Source organism: Notothenia rossii, assembly GCF_949606895.1.
Source record: "Notothenia rossii genome assembly, chromosome: 5".
Lineage (NCBI taxonomy): Eukaryota > Metazoa > Chordata > Actinopteri > Perciformes > Nototheniidae > Notothenia > Notothenia rossii.
Genome location: NC_136903.1, coordinates 22,589,455 through 22,612,496, shown reverse-complemented (window position 1 = coordinate 22,612,496; position 23,042 = coordinate 22,589,455). Strand labels below are relative to the sequence as shown.

General features: G+C 41.3%; 2 protein-coding genes across 6 annotated transcripts; one reads left to right on the top strand and one right to left on the bottom strand.

Moving 5' to 3' along the window:
• Window positions 1-3,663: 3,663 nt before the first annotated feature.
• phrf1 (PHD and ring finger domains 1) lies at window positions 3,664-17,886 on the top strand. 4 transcript variants are annotated; one of them, XM_079680298.1, is made up of 19 exons: window positions 3,664-3,775; window positions 4,649-4,802; window positions 4,956-5,111; window positions 5,434-5,630; window positions 5,772-5,855; window positions 6,548-6,681; window positions 6,925-7,016; window positions 7,222-7,385; window positions 7,733-7,865; window positions 7,999-8,120; window positions 9,102-9,295; window positions 9,542-9,664; window positions 10,520-10,674; window positions 11,475-13,272; window positions 13,384-14,537; window positions 15,185-15,270; window positions 15,759-15,872; window positions 16,021-16,149; window positions 16,257-17,886. In XM_079680298.1, the coding sequence occupies exons 2-19, from the start codon at window positions 4,715-4,717 to the stop codon at window positions 16,407-16,409; spliced, it is 5,076 nt and encodes a 1,691-aa protein (XP_079536424.1). In that variant the 5' UTR covers window positions 3,664-3,775; window positions 4,649-4,714; the 3' UTR covers window positions 16,410-17,886. The 4 variants fall into 4 exon arrangements, with proteins under 4 accessions (XP_079536424.1, XP_079536423.1, XP_079536422.1 ...); XM_079680297.1 differs by having other exon boundaries at window positions 7,222-7,400; window positions 15,185-15,261; XM_079680296.1 differs by having other exon boundaries at window positions 7,222-7,400.
• Window positions 17,887-18,301: 415 nt separating this feature from the next.
• irf7 (interferon regulatory factor 7) lies at window positions 18,302-22,455 on the bottom strand. Of its 2 annotated transcripts, none has more exons than XM_079683885.1 (10): window positions 22,224-22,455; window positions 21,686-21,839; window positions 21,073-21,244; window positions 20,884-20,984; window positions 20,716-20,767; window positions 20,476-20,586; window positions 20,189-20,391; window positions 19,480-19,681; window positions 19,235-19,350; window positions 18,302-19,114 (listed from the first exon to the last, which is right to left on the bottom strand). In XM_079683885.1, the coding sequence occupies exons 1-10, from the start codon at window positions 22,229-22,231 to the stop codon at window positions 18,926-18,928; spliced, it is 1,308 nt and encodes a 435-aa protein (XP_079540011.1). In that variant the 5' UTR covers window positions 22,232-22,455; the 3' UTR covers window positions 18,302-18,925. The 2 variants fall into 2 exon arrangements, with proteins under 2 accessions (XP_079540011.1, XP_079540010.1); XM_079683884.1 differs by having other exon boundaries at window positions 20,884-20,987; window positions 22,224-22,431.
• Between the last annotated feature and the right edge of the window lie 587 nt (window positions 22,456-23,042).

Sequence of the window (23,042 nt, the reverse complement as noted above, 5' to 3'; positions counted from 1 at the left end):
CTGTTTGTTTACCCTGGAGAGTAAATATTCTTTCTGTCACGCACTGGGTGACGTGAGCCTTCCTTGTGCTCTGGCTAACCCCTGACTGAAACCCTGTGGAATTCTATAAATACCTTATCTGGTCGCACTTGCCTGGTGAAATCCTAAACATGCACATATTTCCCTTTCCATTACACCATATGCACAAATTCGGTTTCAAAAATAAATGTCATCAGGTTTCTTCATAGTTAATTTCCACTTTGGGACCTTGTTTACTATGGAGAAGTATGTGAGATCCCTAGTTTAGATATTAGATTAATGATGTACAATTGGATCTTACTTAGAAGATTTGGAGCTGTCTGGCTCCGCAGGGGTTAGATAAACTCCAAATCCTTGTTTCCCTCAGTCTGGACAAGCCCACAGCATGGTGCAACTCTGAGCACTAACTGTACACAGAGTATCAAGGATACTGTACAAACAAGTAAAAAAACAATGTCTTTCTCTTTGTACTTACCCCTATCACATTGATCCTATTATATCAGTCTCACATGCAAAGTGAAATATATCCAACCTCCCCCACTTTCAGATCTAAACCCAGAGGACTCCAATCTCGTAAACAGGACATTAACAGATTATGATGATGCTTCAGGACACCACACCGAGGGAATTATAAATTCTCATACAATTGCACTCCTTATGAACTCAAGGTTTTGGATTAATCTAAAATGGGTTACAAAGCTAAGCGTTTGACTGCCTTTTTTATGAAGTGATTGATGAGCATTTATAAGAAACAGGCAGTGGGTGTCCGGGAAAGAACGTCCTTGTCGTCTGGAGAGTGAACATCTGCACGTCCACATTATGATGATGAATGGGGCCACAAGTTAATGAGTCTGACATACTGCACTTATCTATTCCTCTGTGACACACTTAGAAACAAATGGGTTTGAAACGTTCTCACTGATTCTAAGAAATACATTACACACTGTAGTAAAACAGAAAGTAAGATACAGGAAGCCACAATTGGTTGGAGTAGAAACTTTACGTGTCACTTTAAAAATACATTTTACATGTTACAGATACAGATTATCTTACTTCTAACAAACTTGTAAATGACTGAACATCTAGTAATATAAAGTGGTGGACACACTGAAATAAACTTCAGCAGCTTTATGCTTATTTTTGCTTGAGGACCCCCAGGAAACCTCTCCAAGAAGCCAGGTGAAACAGAAACTGCAACAAAACACTCACCAAGAGTCGGCAGTAGGGGGCATTAGAGAGGTCTGCCCTAGGAGGCAAGGCAAAAGCCACTGGCCCTAAATAAAGTACAGTATGTGAACATAGGAGGAAGTAGGCTACAGTACACATGGACACCACTGGGAGGGCAGGCATGTTGAGCAGTACTGTCCCAGCAGTGAACATGGGAAATAATGATAGAGGGCTGCTTGTAGATCTACTGTAGGTGTTTTTCTGGTCCGGTGGTGGCTGGACTTTGGCGAGCCAACAAATATGAAGAATTCCCAAAACCAGGTTAGCCGCTGTCACACGCACAGTGGAATTGGCAACTGGCACAATGTGCGTTAGTCAGTGGCTTACCTGATTTTAGATATCAGATATCATACTGATAAGCATAAGCACACACAATCTGTGGAGTAACAGACAAAGGCTGTGAAATACAACAGTCATATCAGACACATGAGGTGTGAAATGGAAGGCTAGTTTTTCTAGACTATTTTGATCACTTATAGAAATACCGTTATTTAAATTAATCAAATTACAAAGATTATATAACAGTTCAATTAAATCGACAATTCTCTTAAACCCTCTTTTGTCCCAAAAATGTAGGCTACTTAAATATTTGAAAATACTGATGGTTCACGATGTCCCGAAACACATTTCACATTGCTTTTAATGTAACTGTCATTAAAAGTTTCACAATGACCAATACATGTGACAATTGTAAATAAATAATTCAAGAAATTGCATCTATGATATGTTGGATGAGATATTTAGAATACATAATAGTGGAAGATAAATGGAGCTACTTACCAGTCCCAAGTTTTCTTTTGGATTAATTTTAAATGGAAAGAACATTTTATTTTTGCCGACAGCACGCCACAAACCATCTACCCGAAGTTCAAAATTGTTTTTTCTCTAAAATAAATCACTGCGCATGGCTTAAGTTAGGTGCATTTTGAGGATAGAGTACACCGACGCTGAAGTTCAGTTCACTTGCACTATTCCCTACCCTGCCCTCTCCCCTGCATCTGCAACCCGACCTGGTTATGCAAATTTGAAAGAAACTAACAACGGGTGCAGCCAATGAGCTGCCGAGTTGAGGTGAAGTAGCCCATCCATTAAAGAGACTCGTCAAATCAAAACCGGAGGGGGGTGGGCTTTATAAGGGCCAGCAAGTTCAACTGATCTGAGAGTTATAGTTGGGGTGCGGCGCGTTCAGTTCTGCACGTCGTACATTAGGAATAAACCATTCTCTCGATAAAAGTTTCTTGGCCTTACTGATTATTTATTGCGTACAGCAATGCGACTCAGGTTTATTTACCCTTAAATCACATTATCTAATGCTGGAGCTGCGAGTACATGTGGGATAAATGTGCTTTAAGCCGGTTTGACAAATATCACCCCACCCCTACAGTGTAAAGTGGTTGAACTCGGTTTACTTGTGTACAGTGTTGCCATGAGCAGAGTGTGGCTGTGCACGTACCAAGGATGAAGCATGACAGCCTGATCTGATGATGACGACAGGGAGGAGGGCCATTATGATGATTTACACTATTAGCAGAGTGAGGGTTTAAGGATTCCTCTACAATTTTAATATGAATTAGTTGACCCTTAAATCTCACATGTACAAAGTTGGGTGCATTAAGACCTTCAATACAGAGGTTTCATTGGAGTGAAAACATTGTTTTGACATCCCAATATAACATTTTGACATCCCAATATAACACATAGGGATAGGTCCACCATATATTGTATTTATATTATAATTGTATTATCAACCATTTCGTCTGGTATATTTATTTAAAAAAGTCCTCTTTTAGATATGCACAAAAACCTCTCTTCACCAGATTGACCCTCTTGAACTTGTCAGCTGGGACACGATGTTCTTTCTCTGATTCTTGTATATCATCAAGCACCCTTTGTGGTTTAGTTAGGCCTATTCTCAAGATTTCTTCTGACCAGTATTTGTCTGCCAAAACCCTGTCGGATTATTTACAGCCAGGATGCACATAACCCCATAAACTCAAAAATCAGGATTACATTATATTATGTAACAGCTGTTTTGTAATGTAACCAATGCCACTAGGGGGCGACAGTGGCACCTGTTTACAGTATTGGCTCCATGTGGCTTGTGGCAGGTGTATTAAAGATTTGATAATAGGCTGATTGAAAAAGTTGACAAGATTATTGAGACCTTAAAGGAAATGTTTTCATTATAATGTAATAAGAAACGGGTACTAAATGTGTAACTTAAACTTTCTTATATGAAATGTGCTATAACAACTATAAATAGCACAACAAATCAGTTAATTATTTGGGTATCACGTGTTAAAATGGTTAAATTAGCTGCTTAAATGTGGTTGTAGTGCCAGTATTTGGTCTTTACTCTGATATGCATTAATATTAGGCCTACTGTGATCCTAAAGAAGCGAACACTGTCTCTTTAAGACTCACAGCCTGAATGCACTCTGCCATTTCCGTCTCTAACCAGCCGGTGGTGTCACTCAACAACCGTGGAGACTTCAGACACTTAAAATCACAACTCACTTTACTGAGTAGGGTAGGTTTGGTTAAAATGATTGTTTAATGCTAAAATATGCAATTTAGATTGTACGGTTTTTGGGAAATGTGTGTAAGTCCCCTACATAATGTATTGTGCAGACTCCAAGGGAGCTTGCAACGTTAGTTGACATTCGCTAAATGTAGCTATACTGAGGCTAGCTAACACGTTACCCTGAAGCTCATGGTAGTGGCCAGCGACATTTGTTCATTTAGAACAGCGTTAGAGCTTAGTTTCACATTCTTGCTATTGCATATATCTTTAAAATACACATCTAAATATATAATGGGTGCATATTGTATCTACGGCACAGAGGAAGCACTCTGTTAGCTGCGGTGATTTCTTCTTTGTTTACAAATGTAGCCATAGTATAGCGTGCAGGCTGCTCCTAGCTAGCAAGCTAATGCTAGATAACCTTTAACTGTGTGTCTTCTGACAATACAGGTAATGTACAGCATTCGGGAAATGTAAAACTGTTGTTTTTTTACTTTTATAAACTGCTCACGACTTCCAAAATGTCAATCGTGCTTAGTAAGAACATCTCCCTTGGTTTAATGTATCCGTGTACTGTAGTCATTACTGTATTCCAATGACCAAGGGCACATGCTTGAGGATCACTTTCCCTCTCTGCTCAAAGACTCGGCCTGATATCACCTTGTCATTCCATAGAGTCGGTTGATTGTCTTTCCATCATCTCCTGTCCTCTCTGAACAGTGTGTTGATTGGCTTATATGCTACCAAAACACCTCAGTCCTAATGATATTCTTTCAGACCACTTTTGTCATTATTGTTCAAATTCAGCTTGTAGAACAGACAATCCCAAACATATTCTGCTATTTAAACACTATCTGCAATTCTGGTCTATCTTCTTAGGATTCCTTCAGAGAAAAGCTGTGTTGCTGTTGAGAAATTGTTCAGCTGGTTTTCTGATGGTCAGCCATGGATGAAGATGACAGCCAAGAGGAGCTGATCAACCGCAGTACTTCCAACAGCAAAGGAAAAAGGCCTGCGTTGTGGGCAATCTCAGGTAGCCTGTTTAACATGTTATTCATATATATATATATATATATATATATATATATATATATATATATATATATATATATGAGAATGAATGAGTAAATGTTTTAATCTAAAGTATACTTTTATTTAACTCCTCATGCATTTGCGTTCCTCTTAGATGACTCGGACAGTGGGGAAGCGGAGTCTGAAGAGGGAGAATCTGAGAGTGGTGAGGAAGAAGAGGATGATCATCTAGGTGGAGGGGATGATAGTGATGATGAGGAAGATGATGATGATGAGGAAGAAGAAGAAGATGGGAACGAAGAGGAAGATGGTACTTGTTATTTCATGTTACAAGATTATCATGTCACTTTTTTTGCTCAACTTATGTTTCTGTTTTAGGTTTATACAGCCCAATAACAAATACATTTAAGTGTAAGCTACTCTGATTCAACTTACACAAGTGTTGTAACTTTACTAACTTTAGTTTGTCTGTAGAGTTAAAGAGGAAAATGTGCCTCTTCGATATGCACTACACACATGTTGTGTGAAAGAAGTACAAGATTATTTGCTCACTACTTTTCTTTTATGCTGCAGCATCAATGAATAAAGTATGTAAATTGCATTCACAATTTATTTCTACCTACTTTGATCAGATGAGGAAGAAGAGGGAGACGCTAAGGCTGAGGATGGAGCTTTAGTTGGAACCTCTGCTGATCCTGCCGACATGAGCTCGGATGAAGACGCAGATAAATGTCCCATCTGCCTTAACTCCTTCAGCAGCCAGCCTGTCGCAACACCAGAGAACTGCGAGCACTACTTCTGCCTCGACTGCATCCTTGCATGGGCCAAGGTAAGTTATATGAACCCAAGGAGAAAGCACTTTGTTATAAAGCACGTTATATATTATTGTACATACTTTGCATTTACAAAGCATACATCTTGGAGGAAGTTGAATGGTTAATTCTGACATTTTTGTTTTCTGCCTTTTTAGAATGCAAACTCGTGTCCTGTGGACCGTATTGCCTTCAACAGCATATACTTAAGGAAATGTTATGGAGGCAAAGTAAAGAAAATGGTAAGTGCCTTCATCTTCTGTTAGCATAACTTTTTGCAACATGCGTTACGACCCTGGGTCGTTATGTCATTTGTGTATAGATATTTTTCCCTCCTCCTGTGTCTGAGTGTGTGTGAGTGAGCAAGAAGGTGGTGCCCGTTAGCTGATTAACTACCTTCAACCTGCTGATTGGTCCACCTGAAGAAGAGGGGAGCATTTAAGCTGCAGCCATGCAGTTCCTCAGTTGCTCTCTGACACAACTTCTCCTACTCTGCGCGTGTTGAGATCTCTGTCCTGTTGTGCTGTGTACCTACATTTTACCGTATACCGGTCCTTCTCTTCTGCTGTGAGGCTGTAGGAAGAAAAGCTGCTAAACCCGTCTTTGTAGACACAATTTATTTTCTCAGGAGAGCAAAACCCTTTTTCTTTTGGATTATTCGTTTTCTCCTGTTTTACGTTAGAGTTGGTAAGAAGCCTCTACGTTTTATTTTTCTCATTTGTTAGTTAAGATTTTTGTGTTAAAGGTTAGTAACGCTTTCTCTGCCTTGGCGTCCATGTTCTTGGGAGTGGGAAAAGTGGGGAGAGTGCAACTTTGTGCTGCAAAGTGCTAGGTTGCCTAGGTTCCCCTAGGCCTGGGCATAACACATGTAATGACCCCAGTTTAGTCTTTTTAATTTAGGATAATGTTTATGTGGGATTATTTTCTGCTTCAGATCACAGTACAAAAGCCTGTGAAGGAAGGAGTTCAGGAAGTAGTAGATTTGGACCTGGAGCAGACCAGCTGTGAGGCGTGTGGGGGCAGTGACCGTGAGGACCGCCTCTTGCTCTGCGATGGCTGTGATTCTGGGTGAGATGGATATTTTGTGCTAAACTAGAAAAAAAATTGAACAGCGCAGTCCTATACTTCCATAAATGTACAGATAATGTGTGTATCTTTCTTGTGATTTGGAGCTGCTCCAAAGGTCTTGAAAACATAACCCCTTTCTTGGTGTGTTGAATGTTGTCAGCTTTTGCCTTTATTACAGAAATAAAACCTGCCGCTGGATTTCTTTTTCATCAGAGGTATTTGTTATGCCTTATTCTTCTATAGGTATCACATGGAGTGCCTCACGCCTCCTCTGGACTCTGTTCCTGTGGAGGAATGGTTCTGCCCAGAGTGTGAAGCCACCAACCGTCGCTCAAGTAAACCTTCAAGCCTTCCTAAATTCAATATTCAATGTCTTTGTGGAATTGCTCTTTATTTTTGTAGCTCCTACCAAATGATATTGCAACGAAAAAAATCATATAAAAGGGGCATGTTAACCTATATCTATTCGTCATATATCAAGTGGCCATTTTTAAGAATTGTTTGCACCATTTAGCATCTTTTTAAATCTTTTTTATTCAGGGGTTTCAGCTGAAGAACTTAGCGACACAGAGAGCCTTCCCTCTACCGCCCGTCCTGCCACCAGTCGCTTCCAGTTCGGTGCTGCAGGTCCCACCAGAGCCATCGCCCGGACACAGCAGAGCGAGAGGGTTCGCGCTAATGTCAACCGCCACCGCATCACACAGGCACGCTCCTCACAGGTTTGGCATGAGGCGTAGCGCTTCAGTATTGGCTTATTTATTAACTAACTTATATAGTATAAGCGCAGGCTGGTTTTTTTGCGTTTTCATGTTCCACAATGTTTGTTGTTGTGCAAATAAGATTTACTGATTGCATTTGCGACCCATTTGGTGTGTGTTTGGATAATGTTATTTAGTGCTTCTTACAGGAGAAAAGATGGCATGAGTTTTTGACGGGTGTTGTCAATTTGATTTGTGATTGAAATGCTTGTGCATGTGTTTTGTAGTTGTAATTATAAATAATGGGTTGTCAAAGTGAACCAATGGAGTGCTGCAAACCTTTTTCTTCCTAGTTGGCTCCCACCTTTCTCATCCAGTCCACTTGGCTCGATGACACTATTAACGCTGTGGTGGCTGGGCTCAACACGGCTGTGTATATACGGGACTTCACCCCCCGCCCCCCGACTACCCACAGGCGCAAGACCAGTAAGTAATCACACACATACCATTTCACAACAGTTTTTTTCTCACATATTTAAACACAGAAAAATATTTAGCAGAGAGAAAAGCAGGAAATAGTGATGAAGACGTGATCGTTTAAATGTTATTGTTTTAACAGGGAAGCGCAGGAAGGTGCGAAGAAAGACGACATCTTCTGCTAAAAGTAAAACAGGCAAAGCAGCAACTACAGGAGTGAAGAGGAGGAAACGGAGAGTGAGGAGGACTAAATCCAGAAGAAGGGTGAGTTTGTCATCAACATTTGTTGTTAACTGGAGGTTAATGTAATTTTATTTTTTTACATTTTCAGAAGAGTATAAATTAGGGCTGTCAAGTTAATGCGTTAATAACAGCAATTGTTTTTTAGCACCACTAATTATTTTAATGTGCGTTAACGCACGTGTATTTGTCCTCGCCCCGCCCTGTAGTTTCAGAGCCCAAAGGCTTGAGGTTGTTGTTGTTGTTGTTGTTAGTTGGATGGTGGGAGATTCTAGCGAGAGATATGGATACAAAAAAAGGTGTTTTAAGCAGGAAGCCAAACACACAGCTGATGCTGACAGTCCCGCTCCTTCCGCTCGGTTGCGGCAGACCACTCTTGAAAGTTTGCTGGGGAGTCGCCTGGACACGGCGTCTACGAGCAGCAATCTCTCAACAGCGATAGCTAAATGGGTGGCTAAAGCTTGCAGGACACTTAACATTGTGGAGGACGAGGGAATGTGTGAGATAATTCGGATCGCATCCAAAGTGTCGACTGCACATCACAGCGCATTATTGTGACCCACAGTGGGAGCTTCAGTCTCATGCTTTGACTTTTATGAAGACAGAGGAGCGGCATTTCGCCGACAACTGTAAACAGGCTTGTCTGTTTGAGCCAGTGGCTCAGGGCAAAGAAGTACACAGGGTTGGGAGAGAGTGTAAGAGAGAGAGAGGTCCCAGGTTGTTGTATTGAAAATATTCAAGAGAATATTTGTCATTGTTCCAATGATAATAAAGCATATTTGTCCACTCATGTTGATAAGAGTATTAAAAACTTGAAAGATATTCCTCTAAGGTACATTTAGAACAGATACAAAATGTGCGATTCATTTGCGATTAACTATGGACATCATGCGATTTAAATATTTGAATCGACTGACAGCCCTAGTATAAATACAATTATTTATTCCTCTTGAATCTGTCAGTTGATTTCTCTCTAAATAAACTATACCTGTGATTTCCTGCTAGATCGTGAAAAAGCCAGTCACTGCTCGAAGCCGTATTGCTAATACACTCCGAATTGTAAAGGACAAAAAGGGTTCTTCGCTTCCTTCAGTGTATCGGCCAGCAGAGAACACGCTAAGCAACATGCGTGCTGACATCGGTGCTGCATCTCTCTCTATCCACGGGGATCAATACGACCTGGATCCCTTATCGGAACGGTAAGAAGAAGTCTTGTGCCTATTGTACTGCTGACACAAATACCATTTTACAGACTTCAAATATTTCTCATTGGTATGATTAGGTCTGGGCCGGCAATATCATAAACCTTTTATATGTGTTTCTAACCTATTAAAGTATATAACACCTAGTAGTTGGCTAGTTCTTCAGAGTGTAACTGTACACAGCTAAGCATATGCTATTTTAATTATCAAGCTAATAGTGAATTGCATTATTCATTTGACCAGTGAGGAGGTGGAGCAGCAGGCCCGCGTCACATCGCTGTTGGAGGCCAAGAGACGAGGGATCTCTCGCTCTGCTCTGCGCTCTCACCAGCCAGTAGCTCGACCCGTCACTGCAGGCCATTCCAGGTAACACCCCCCTCTAACCACGATGTGTAAGGGTTGTTGTTTGGAACAGCTCCTGATTCTGAACTTCTGATTTTGAGTAACATGTTTTTGCTCATCAATCTCTACAATTGTACACGTTGAACATGTGCATGACATACATGCAGTGGCAGCTGGTCAATGGAGGGTGCTAGGGTGCCGCCTTCCCTTCCTCCCCAGTGGAACGTTTTTCTTTTTTTCAAATAAAATGTTGTATATTAAAAAAATTAAATGTAACTAATTATCCTCAGAATGTATTGGTTTAAATGTACAATAATGTTTAATATATATATATATATATATCATCTAAACCACTATTACAGTATGTTTGATTACCCTCTCTCGCCTTTGTACAACCCCAGTCAGTGAAGGCTCCCCTGAAGTGCCAGTCAGATACTTTGAATCTGTTGATAAGTCTTCTCATATTTTAAAGCCTACATTTCCTTCCGGGTAATCATACCTTCTAGAATTGCTCAGTTACCATCTTCCACAGCCCCACCTAATATTACATAGATAACATTACATGATAGAAAAGGCATAAATCACTGCTTTTTTCTATGACAATTTATGTTTATTTTATGTAATTCTTTAATGCAAATCTAATGTTGTTTTACTTAAACATATTTTGGTTTAATCTCTCTGTGTTTTGCTAAGAACCAAAAAAAATAAAAAAAATAAATGAAATTATTAAACAACAAATCCAAACATTACTTATGTGCATCATGACAGTGACCATAATTTCTTATATGTAATATATCGGGTGTTTTGAATGTTTTTATCATCACAATGGTATCTAGCTTGAAATATGATCTAATTTAAGGATTTGCTTTGCTACACCAGGAGAGGTATGGACGTTCCCCAATCAGCGGGTTTTGTTGAGGCGGCTCCTGTGCCCGACCTCCTGGGAAGCATCCTATCAGGACAAAGCGTCCTCTTGATGAACAGCTGTGATGTCGTTATCAATCGAGATGGTTCCCTTAAAGCTACAAAGTCATGTAAGTGTGTGGCACACAGCAAGACCAAAGATCACACGGTGTACTCACTGTGTTGCTGTTGATGAATGTTCCAGTTTGCCCGAACTCTGACGTGAATAAGATTAAATGGTTTCATTATCATATGCAAAGTAGCTACAGTGTAGTTATGGCAATGAAAATCTTAGGTCCCGAGCTCCTCTGACAATGCAACATATTATTATAGGACATAACACTAATATAATAATATAAAAATAGTGCAAATGAAACAGTATAATACATGTGAAGAAAATAGTGCAGGTGAAAGAAACAGAATGTAAGGTTAAATATTGTACAGTGAAATACAATCAAATACTGTTTGATCCAGTGATAAGTATTAAGATAATACATTAAATACATTCTAAGATGCAACCAGATGAATGCTTTGGGTTATTGAGCACTTAAAGGTGGGGTAGGTAAGAATGGGGAAACCAGCTCGAGTGCATCATGTCATTGCTATCGGGATGTTAAGAGCATTCCATGGAATATAACAAAAAGTTGTCTGAAGTGAATTAACTACCCCACCTTTAACAGAGCTCAGGCGTTTAGCAGTCTTATTGCCTGTGGGATGAAACTGTCCCAGAGTCTGGTGGTTTTAGTCCTGATTCTGCGGTACCACCTGCCAGACGGCAACAGACAGAACAGTTTGGTGATGGGGGGGGGGGGGGGGGGGGGGGGGTCTTTTATAATCCTGATGTGAATAACTAATGTGAGCTGTGTACAGTCTAAGCAAAGCAATAATTGAATTCTTAATATGTGTTTTTTAAATTGTTTTTGTGTTGCAGTAATGCAATCTGAGTTAAACCCAGGCCACAGCAACGACAACAGCTCAGGAGAGGCCAGCACCCAGATCAGCCCAATGATGTCCCCCAACCAAGGAGACAGTTCTCCGTCCCTCCCCTACAATGTAGACCAACCAGGATCCTCCCACAGTTCCATGAACAGACCTCTATCCCAGAGCTCCTCTCACTTACCCCTCCACACGCCCCTGCAGACCGGCCAGATCCGACCATCTTCTCAGCTTTCTCTTCCGATCAGACCCACGCACCCCCACGGTCATCAGAGAAGCAACGGAGCCCCCAGCCCCTCCCTAAGCACCAAGAGCAAGGGAATGGCTTCATCACAATCCCAAAAAGCACCCGCAAAGCCCATGTGGGTAGATGTGTCAGTGCTTCCTAGGATACCAAAAATCAAAAGGGAGAGCGGTGATGTCACAAATAATGGCACCAATCAAGATGTCCGTGATCGTAGCAGCAGCAGCAGTAGTAGTAGGGGAAGCAGTAGCAATTCCACCACCAGTCGTCATGGTCACAGCCTGCCAGAAACGGGCATGAACAGTCTTGCTGGGGACAGGGGACGGCAGCAAAGTGTAGACCAGCAGAAGGGCCGGGCCGAGGGTCAGAGGCAGACGCCCGAAGGACCTGGCTCTTCCTCAGCCTTCTCCAACTCGTTCTCCTCCTCTTCCTCCTCCTCCATGGGCTCTTCTGCCAGCCAGCCTCGTTATTCCTCGTCGGCATCATCCTCGTCATCGGTGAGTTTCCGCATTAACACAAGTGGGAACACGTGGCAGCCGAGGCAGGTAGGCAGCTCGTCACTTCCTGTCGCCGGAAGCAGTACGCAGCCGACCCGGGCACAAAAGGAAAACGAAGCCAAAAAGAGACAGCTGCACAGAGATAAACAGAAGCTGCTGGCAGCGCGTACAGCGGTCAAACAGGAAGAAAGCAGCGATACTATCTACGATCCTTTTGATCCCACTCTGTCAGACTCGAGCAGCTCAGACAACGAAGCTGAGAGCGCAAGACTGCATGGAAGCTCCCAGAATGCAACACATGAGGAGAAAGCTTCTAGTTTAGTAAAGAAGAAGCAAAGGCAGCAGGACCTGGTGACTGTCAAAACCGAATCACAGGACATTGAGGTCTCACAGGAAGAACCAATGAGAGCTAACGCTCAGGAATCCACATCCCAGGAGGTCAGATTCTCAGAAACATATGTCAAGGTAGAAACAAAATCAAGACTAATAGATATAAAGTCTGAGAAAACAACATCGTTGCTAGCCACTAAAGTTAAGATAGAACTAGGGTTGGATGACGCAGGGGGAGCTGAAAGAATTGGTAGCAGCGATAAAAGTGAAAAGACAGAAGACACCTCACCACCTGTCCAACACAGACTGGATCTCTTCAAGACTAAGAGAGAAGAGGAGAGTGCACAGAGTGCTGTCCCTCCTAACACTGCTCCTCGAGATCTATCAGCATCTAGCTCTACTCCCATTAAGAAGGAACAAAAGCCGGAAACTAAATCTGACTCCAAGTCCTCTCACAAGTCAAGAGATTTGGGCCAAAAGAAGAAGACCTTCCAAGCTTCGAAGGAGAGGCGCTCTAAAAGTCCAGAGACAGACCGAGGGAAGAGGGGAGACCGCCAGGCATCAGGCCCAGGAGGCAGACAAAAGGAAAAGAGTTCCAGACGGTCCAGGTCCAGAGAGAGGACTGGTGCACGCTCAGTCTCTGAAAGCTCTCAGTCCCCTGTGAGGAAACGCCCAAAGAGACAGCGATCCTGCTCCCAATCCAAAGAGAGGAGGAGATCTAGGTAAATATGTAACGCTTTGTCCAATATATTGCTTGTATCAAATATGTAGTTGTTGCTGTTTGACGTGGTTTGCTTCTGTTAAAGGTTTTTGTCTCTCGTCACTGATCTTAGGTCTGGTTCTGGATCTAGCAGCAGAGAGCGTTCCAGAAAGAAGAAGCCTTTACAAAGGAGCAAGGAGAGAAGCGATGGCAGAGATCGAGACAGTGACAGAGGCCGAGAGTCGAAGGACAAGAGACGCGGTCGGGGTCGCTCACGTTCACGGTCGAAATCACGGTCCAGATCCGTATCCAGGGAACGGAAGAAGGGTCACACACGACTGCCACAGCCATCGCTCTCCTCCAAAGACAAGGAGGACTCTCGATCAAAAGACAAGATGAGACGCAGGTCCAGATCCAGCTCAAGAGAGAAAAGGAAAGAAGAAGGGTCTTCATCCAAGAGCACTCAGAAGACTTCAGGGTCCCGCGTTTCGTCCTCTAAAGACACAAAACGCTCACAAGACAGGAAAAAAGCAAAGGATGCACCTGTTAGTTCCATCATAGAGGAACACGTTGCCCCAGTGATCAAACAAAAGACTCCCTCCCATACTCCTGCCTCTGAAATGACAAAGAAAGACCATAAGGTAGAGAGCCAGGACACAACGGCGGGAAAAGCTACAGAGATCAAGGTTGAAAAAGAAATGAAGAAAGAAAAGCAAGCATCTCTTGATATGTTTGAAGATGTGTTTTCTATTAGTGAACAGATTAAGAAAGAAGAATCTGACATCCATGCTTTCATGGTGGCCAAAAGCATGGATGAGAAGGGGAAAAAAGAAGACCCCATCAAGACGGAGAAGTGTACAATCCCCATTATTAAATCTGAGCCAAGTTCCCCTAAATTATGCCATTCACCCCCTCCCCCCTTATCCTCCTCACTGACCACACCTGTCCCAGCAGACAGTCTCCAGGATACAGTGTCTGACCCAGAGTTAATGGCCTCCAGAGAAAAACCAGACTCTGTTAAGCAGGAAGTCCAGGAGCCCTCGGACTCTGATGATGACTTTAATGTCGATGTGATGCTGGACAGCCTGGACTATGTGAAGACGGAGCGCTCAGAGGAGAGCGGTGCATCCGTCAAACAGGAGAAGGAGGGAGAGGGGGAGGAGGAGGAGGAGGAGGGGAAGAGCGAACAGATATCGACCGTAGCCAAATCCAAGACTCAGGGGAAGAGGGTCACCTGGAATATACAGGAGCCTGATGGGCCTCAACCAGAAAAGAAGTCTGCAAGCAGTAAGTCCTGCTGCTGGAAGATGTCAAAAGCCTTTTTTTTTTTTACATACAATTTCCTTGATATTTTGTCTAGCTGTTACAGATCATAAAATGTTTTTTAGCTTAAAGGTCCCCTATTATACTGCTTTCCCTCAATATGTTAGAGGTCTCAGACATATACAAAACATGTCTCTGAAGTGTTTGGCTGAAACACCAAGCAGATCATGCATTGTAGCATCCCATAAACCCCTCTGTTTCAGCCCTGTTCCAAAAGTGCTGATTCTTTGTCGGTTACTTTAGATGAAAATAAGGAGCCACTCCCCGCGCCCCTCTGAGAGATATTTGGTTAAAAATAACACAATGGTGCTCTAGGAGGAGATTCAGGTGATAAGGTGTGGGGGGGGGTTTACCTTAGTTGGTGATTGGCTAATGGTTACACAAGCCTAAAAAACATGACATCCTAAAGTGGCCAAAATCTGATCAGCTCATTTTCAGACAGGTTTTTATAGAAATGGATCAGGACGAAAAGAGAGAGAGAATCTTTTTTTCTGAAACTTTCAGAATCTCCTTCCACAGAGGGGACACATGTTTATGTATGAAAGACATGAAAAAGTGGATTTTGCATAATATGTGACCTTTAATGTTTTCTTTTGAATCTTTCCTGACAGAGCTGTCTCTGTATAAACTGAAGCTGAAGCAGGAAGGGGCTCGCAGACCCTCCTCAACAGGCCAGACATCCAGTCAGGTAGGACAGGTATTACCTACTAACAGTTAACCTAATTGTGCTAGCTCAACACTATAAGTGTGTCATGTGATTGAATAACCAGAGGGCGGCAGTGTTTTATCTATAAAAGAGCAAATGTATTTTTCTGGGTGAAGTCACGTGACAGAAACTAAAACTGATACTGAGATAATTTCAGACTAAACGAAAGTAAAAGTTTTAGTGCAGGAACCTGCTGTCAACAGATTTGATTCGGTCACTTCCTCCTCCTCCTACCATTATGATCCTCTACAGATATGTAATATATAAAAGTTTTGATGATGAAATAAAATGAGAAATGTTGATACTTCGCCATGGATTGTGGGACATTACAAGATTTATTTATATTAAGGCATTTTCTCACAATTTTATTGACAAAAGTATCATTGTTTTGCAGCCCTAAATGATGTAATCAGTGTTTTATTCCTGCCTTGTGTAATCCATGTTCTTATCGACCATATCATTTGGATTGGCTTTCACAGGACATCACTACGGCTGTCAGTAAACCCTCCAAGAGGAGGGCTGTTGGAACCTCCTCTAGATCTGATGGAGAACAAGGAGAAGCAGAGGAAGAGGATTTAATGGGGAAAGATCAGGTGATTATGTGTTTGTAGTGTGTAATCTTTGGACTGAATAGAGCACTTATTCTCATGGGATATTTTGTTTAGACTAAACATTATAACTCCTTTTCCTTTGACAATAGTTTTGGAAACTAATGTCTGATTTGTATGACCTTACCATCAGTATTTGAAGAAGCTGCACATGCAGGAGAGGGCTATAGAAGAGGTGAAGCTTGCCATCAAGCCTTTCTACCAGAACAGAGACATCAACAAGGATGAATACAAAGAGATTCTACGCAAAGCCGTCCAGAAGGTGAGTACAACACTTAGCCAAGGTTTGTCACCACTGCCGGAAAAACAAGAACTTTGAGTCAGTATTTCCTGAGAATATATAATATTGCTTTTGTTCCTGGTCACCAGGTGTGCCACAGCAAGAGTGGGGAGATCAACCCAGTGAAGGTGGGCAATCTGGTCAAGGCATACGTGGACAAATTCAAACACGCTAGGAAACACAAGAAAGACGAGGACTTAGGGCAGGAGGCTGATGACATGAAAATCTCTGATAGCCCGTGAGGAGGCAAACATTGAAGGCGAGGACAGCCACTGCTAACACTAACCCATACACCATGTTTCACTCTGAGTCATATTACTGGCTGTGATCTCCAACTCTACAATCAAAATGGTAAACTAGCAGCTTCAAGATTTTATACAATGCCAAGGTTTCTGAGTTCTTTTTCAAACTTTTTTGTTGAACTGCACCTACTGAGGACTTGTGCTTGGACTGCCAGAAGTGGACTCTTTGTGTTGATCATCTCAGAACCGGGAGACCTGGAGGTTGTGCCTTAAAGAGGCAAATCTCAAACACACACCCCACCCCCCCATGGAGCCAGAAATCAGGTAGCGTCGGATGCAGCTCGGGCTTTGAGTTTCACAAGGCTGTTTTGTGGGTATTTATCAGTGACACAACTTTCTGTTGGTTAAGAAGTGGTAGAATAATATGCATTATTTGCATATTTAAGACATTTGTAACGTTAAGGAACAACACTGTTATGCAATTTTTGTAGAAAGTGTATCCGTAAAGATATGAAACCATTTTAGATTTGGTTGTAAATAATATAGATTTGATATATCCACTTATGTTACTTTCATCTGTGTTGCGAATGACTGATATAAATGGTTCTAGTTTATAGAGCTGACTGGTTTCTGTTTTGTATTATCCGTCTTCCACATCCCAAACAATGTTTAAAGAGTTAAATCCAGTCCAGCATCCGGTCCACTCTTTTCTCAATAATAGAGATTCAATTTGTTTTTGACAATTCTGTTTTTAAACAGTTGTGAATACTACTCCACACTACCATAAGTATACATTTTAGTTTGAAGTGGAAAGAGTTAAAATACAGCCTTCATGTTCAAAAAGCTCAATGGGTTTCAGTCCCCAGAAACGTTCATTTCTGTATTGCCTTGCTGTCTGTCTTACCTGGTGCACTCATGTCAACATACCCTTTAACAACAGTTTGTTGTTGTTGTATGTAATATATATTAATAAGATTTTTTTTTTATTTCCATGTAAATCCATGGTTTTTGAGATCAATGAAAAGTCCATAAATAATAGGAACAATAGAATATCTCATAAATCGCAGCAATTCCCAAGGTGTGTATATCAAAATGAACTGTATTCTGTTCAGGGTTCACTTTGAGGTGTCTGCTATACTAACAGTAATCACAGTTTCATTAGGACTGCTTTGTTAATGTGTCTTAAAAGTGAACCTCACTCTTTGCTTTCTTTTATCGAAATGTTCTTGAGAAAGTCATTCTGTGTCAATAGGAGTTTATTTGCTGGGAAGGCGGATTATGAGGGTGGTTGGACTTGCCTTGTACTTTGTCCCATGAAATCAGCTTTATAAAGCCAAGAAATAGGAATGAAAACATCTACAAACACAGGTGCTCATGTTTATCTGATTGTATTTTACTTTTTTTCCTCATTTACCTTAGACAGGCCAGATGTTTTTAAGAGGGAACATTTGATAATAAACCACTGATGATGAAAAGGGTTTGTCTCGATCTAATCTTTTTAACATTTCTTTTTCCTGATGTCATTTTTCGGTTCAAGCAGGATTTGGCTTTAGGTGGCAACATCTGAAGATATTCTATGACAAGCATAGAGACGGCCCTTTTATATTCTCTCTGTAAGTATCTCAAGTGTATTGGTGTTACTTTAAGACTGAAAACACATGATTCTGTTTTGGACAATATTTTTATAGATGACTTGACATCTTTCTCTTTAATTCATCAATCGTCGTCATTATCCACGACCACTTACGGTCTTTCAATGATAGGCTTGATTTGACTTATAAGAAAGCAGTACATTATAACCTTAATTTTATTTAAATTGATCAATTACAAGTATTACCTCCCAGCCTTTCCGAGTCCACACTGCAGCACAGTGGTAATAAACTGAGACTTCATTCGGAGTTAAACAGTTTATTTAATATCTTAATGAAAGTTTTTCAAAGGGATTTTTCCAGTGTAAAAAGTGCGTGAAAACAGTAAGTGCAAAAACATTCATCACAAACAAGGAAACATTGTAGTCAGTGGCAGTATGACTCATACAGAAACATACATCCCCATCCAGTTTAAGCATTTTACAAGTTCATAAATATCGAAACACTTCTTATGAAGGATTTCCCATCATTTAGGGCCTCATTCTGTTCCTACGTACATATATAATATTAAAGGAACCGTACATTTCATTAGCAGGTGATTTGACATGTACAGTTATCATATAAAAGTATTCTAAGGCAAGAGCTGTGGCCTTTGAGTGAGCAATGTAACAGTCCAATAGAGGAGGAGCTCATATCTACTGTTGTAGTGATAAAAAAATGTTTCCCAACATTTGTGACTAATGAAAACAGGAGGCATTGCAAAGCAGCAACGTGTTTGATTATTGACGGTATGCAATCTTCAAACTAATTCATGTTTTTTGTGCTTCAGTTTCTGACACATTCAACAATTTACCAGTTAGAGAATTTTTTTTTGCAGAGCAGAGGGTGGTCCCATGGATAGTTGAGATTTGAAATGTTTGAGTGATTTCATATTTGAGTTTGAAAAGGTGCAGCAGCCCTCGCTGGCTCTTCAGCTGTGGGTAGACTAAAGACGTTGTTAATAAGATCAAAGAGGCTGTTGTGTGAGATCTGGAGGCTGACATTGCTGCTGTGAAGAGATGAAGCCCCCTCCATCTGGGCCATCTCGTGAAAGTGTCGACAGATCAGAGGGACCACCTGCGGGGGTGAAGTGACACATTGAGACATTTTACAACACATATAAAAACTGCATAACTAAAAGGAGCCGCTCTCCAATCCTGTATGTGTCTTTTTGGTGAAACTAGAAAAGAGCGTTACCTTGACAACTATAAGCTTCTTCTCTAAAGGTTTCCCATCAGGAAACTTCTCTCCAAAGCACATGTTGATGGCGTATTCAGGAGAGCCACCATTGTTCTCTTTAAACTGCTTCAGTTCTGAAACAGATACAGGTGGGAACATTTATTGCATGGTGCAAATTAATGCTGGCTTCACACAGAATGTAACCATTATTACACACAGTCATTTTGTTCCAACCGTATAAAAAGCGAGAGATGTATACATACCATGCACATACTTCTCAAAGCTCAGGAGCGTCACAATGGTGTTTGGGGGCAGCTTGCTGGGGATAGGGTGAGCCACACTGGGATCACTGGTGCTGGCAAACACATGGCACTTGTCCTGCCTCCAGGCGTAGATACCGGTGTCCCGTACCTCCAGGAAGAGACCTCTCTGGATGCTGTTCAGGATGCGGTTAGTGTACTCGACCTGTTGTAAAGAAAAAGGTTGCCATTAGAAAAACTTTAACCTTAAGAAAAGTTTCCAGGATGTACAGTAATTTAACTTAAGGGAAAACTCAAGCCTTGGATTTCGGATCAAAGTTCTTGGCAGGGGATTTGTATCAAACTTGTTCCTTCAGTTCATGCTAAATTAACACAGACGAAGTTTCCCAATTTGTTGGTTTCGTGCTTGGACAAAAACGCTGGTGATGTGAAACGCATTCCTAGAAGAAAACATATTCACTATGTGCCACACTGACAGGAGCCTATTTTAAGTTTTTGGTTGGTTGCATATGCCAAGGACATTCAGCCTGAAGTTAAACTTGCAATATTTGGGAGTTCAGATCCATATCACATGTTTTTACAGCTATACAACAATCTCAGTTGTACAGATAACAAAACATGATCCTTGAGATTTTTTTCACTACATTTGTAGGATTTGTTTTTGTTTTGTTTTTTTATTTCCACAAAAGGCCTATTTGATGTTATCATGTACCTGCTTTTGGTCGAGCAGACCATCAGTGGAGGGGAAGCAGAGACGATGTGCGTTGAACTCAGGGACCTCGTTTTGGTAATGGAGCTGGAGAAGTGCAGTGCTAAATGTAGTCTTTAGCATTTCTTTTTTCCTGTAGTGGATGGAGATCTCCAGGTCATATATAGTCGGCTGCAGAGGTGAACTGAGGACTTGCGGAGGATTTACTGTAAAAATAAATTTTAAAATACATCACATCTTTACAGAGACAATAAAGGAATGTGATTTTATCAGGCTGAACATTTCCTTACAGTAAGCAGGCGGCTCTGCTATATGCTGTGGATGGCTCTCGGCTGCTACAGGATAGCTTTCAGGAACAGCTGGATTCTGCTGAACATAGTCTTTTGCCCATAGTTGCACATCTATTAAAGACAATACAAATCAAATTAAACTATATTCAACCCTCATTACTAACCATGTAAAACCATAAACAGGTGGAGAGGACATTCTTCTATGACATTATGGTACTGCGTTTTTGCATAACACTCTACCTGATGGCTGGCTGCCAAGATCCAAGGTCATGAAATTGTTCAGAAGAATTAGCTGTTTGGAGGGGAAAAGTATTGAGGCAGTTAGTAAGTATCTAAGGGAAGAAAACACCACAGAGAAAATCAGTTTGATATCACACCAATTAACAGAAAACCCAGACAATATTGCACCTCATTTCCTGAAGGTTGGTCCTCTGTGGGAGAGTTGTAGATATCTGGACTCATGTCAGCATCCTCCTGGGAGTCTTGTACTGGCTGACTTTCAAGGTTGCCTGCTGATAAAGAAAACAAGGGTAGATTCATTTGCATTCAACTCTTAACAGTGGAAGTATAACACCTGGATTAAGTGACTCCTCTTACAGTCAGTATTGATGATCTCATAGATTTTATGAGGGTCTTCCTTATTCTTGGAATTATCCCTTATCAACTCGAAACCTTTAGAGAGGTTGTTGAGAGCGCATCGGAAGTTTGTTTTCCACCTGGCCTTGTTGTTTGGGAACTCGTGGATTTTTCCACTTGCTTCTGACCATGCCTGTTAACCATAAACACACAAGATAAAAGCCACTCCATATGCTCACATTACAAATGCTGTCACTTTCAAATGTAATTATGATCACTGGGAAAATTAAATGATCCTAAAAGCTGTAATTGCATATGAGAACCCACTTTAAGTTCTTTGTGTGGACAATTCGATTGTTGGATTTCCACTTAACACGAATTAACAATGTATTTTGAACAACCTATATTGTGGTATTGCTACTTATATTCAAGGGAAGTGGAAGTGAGATGTTGGCATGCTATAATTGCCACTCTAAACACCTGCCGTTATTAAAAATAGCACACAGTCATTATGACATTAAGGAATCTCTAATGATGTCAACAAAGCCATTAACATTTGATCTAATCACACTTTGCCGGATCATACCATACATGTAATTGCAGTTGCATGTGTAATAGGAGCTGTTCAACCTACCCGGAATATTTTACTGTCTTCATCATTGCAGTCCCTTCTGGAGTTGTGCTTCCAGGGGACTCTGAACTTGTTTATGCCCACATAGCACAGGCCCGGGTACTGGCCTGCCCCAACCTGCTCTATGAGCCAGCTGGAAAACTGAGGCTTGGTAGGGCTGAGAGGAAACATGACAAATCAGTGTTGTTCTTTAGATGACACATTTCACTAGAGCAGAGAGAGGAAATGGACTCAAGAACCTAAACCACACATGCACTGTGGTAAAAACTACTGGCAGCTTAGGAAAAAAGGTGAACTATGTTTTACGCAAAGATATAAATGCAAAACACATTCAGCACCCTGTGATATTCTACATGGTCTGCCCAGATAGTTTTCAGCAACATGGAAAGTTATTCAGCGCACAAAAATATTTAGTCAAATCATCACACAAATCAGGTTTGACAAGGAACTAACTACTTCACAATACATTCAAAAACAAAACAAAACAAAGGCATATAATAAATAAAGAAGGAACAGAGGGCATAGATGAGGCTATCCCTACCTTTGCATGTCTCAGTAGATGTGTTGCTCTCCAGGGTGTCTGTGGCTCTTCAGAAACACCTTTGCTGATTTTATAGAAGCAGAACCAGTGACACTGTGATGTTTTGATCTCTCCTCCCCCGTGGGAGGGCGCAGCTCCAGGCATTTCCGATGCACGAATGGGTGAGTTTGATTGAAGGAAAAGCAAGACGTTACCTCCTCACACAGAGCGTAAAACAGACTCCCGGTGGATAAATCAAAGGCACCCTCTGCAGACCGGATGAAGGGCTGGGTTGGTTGGAAAAGGGATTTTTCTCTTAGGGAGGTAATCGAGGCAAAATGAAAGTGGGTTTTTTGACACGTAATTTTGTTCTTGCATCATCACGTCATCCACATTTCATCATCCACCCCAAGTTATTGTGTTCTCGTAGGCGCTTTCGCCCACTTAACCTGCAGGCAAGCTTAGTGTATTTAAATAAAATCAATAGCAGTATTACTGTTTGAAATGTAGAGGCATAGAGTGTACTTTTGGCAGCAGTGTTATACTTGCCGACTTTCTGAAATTAGTTTATTACTTTAGGATCGCCCTTTGATCTGCTTTATTCCATGATGATACCAAGCCTACTTTATGTTGTTAAACATAAACAGACAAACAGACTGTCACTAACCACAGGGTTTCACCAAGGGAGGTGAACAAAAGGGTCGGGACCATCATCAAGTTACTGCACGAGTGGTGTGTGATATACCTTTTCTGACTGCTGATTTGTCATGAATTGATTTAACAGTATTTATTTAATAGAATAAATGTTCAGTTTTTGTTCTATAGCTTTCACGTGTGTTA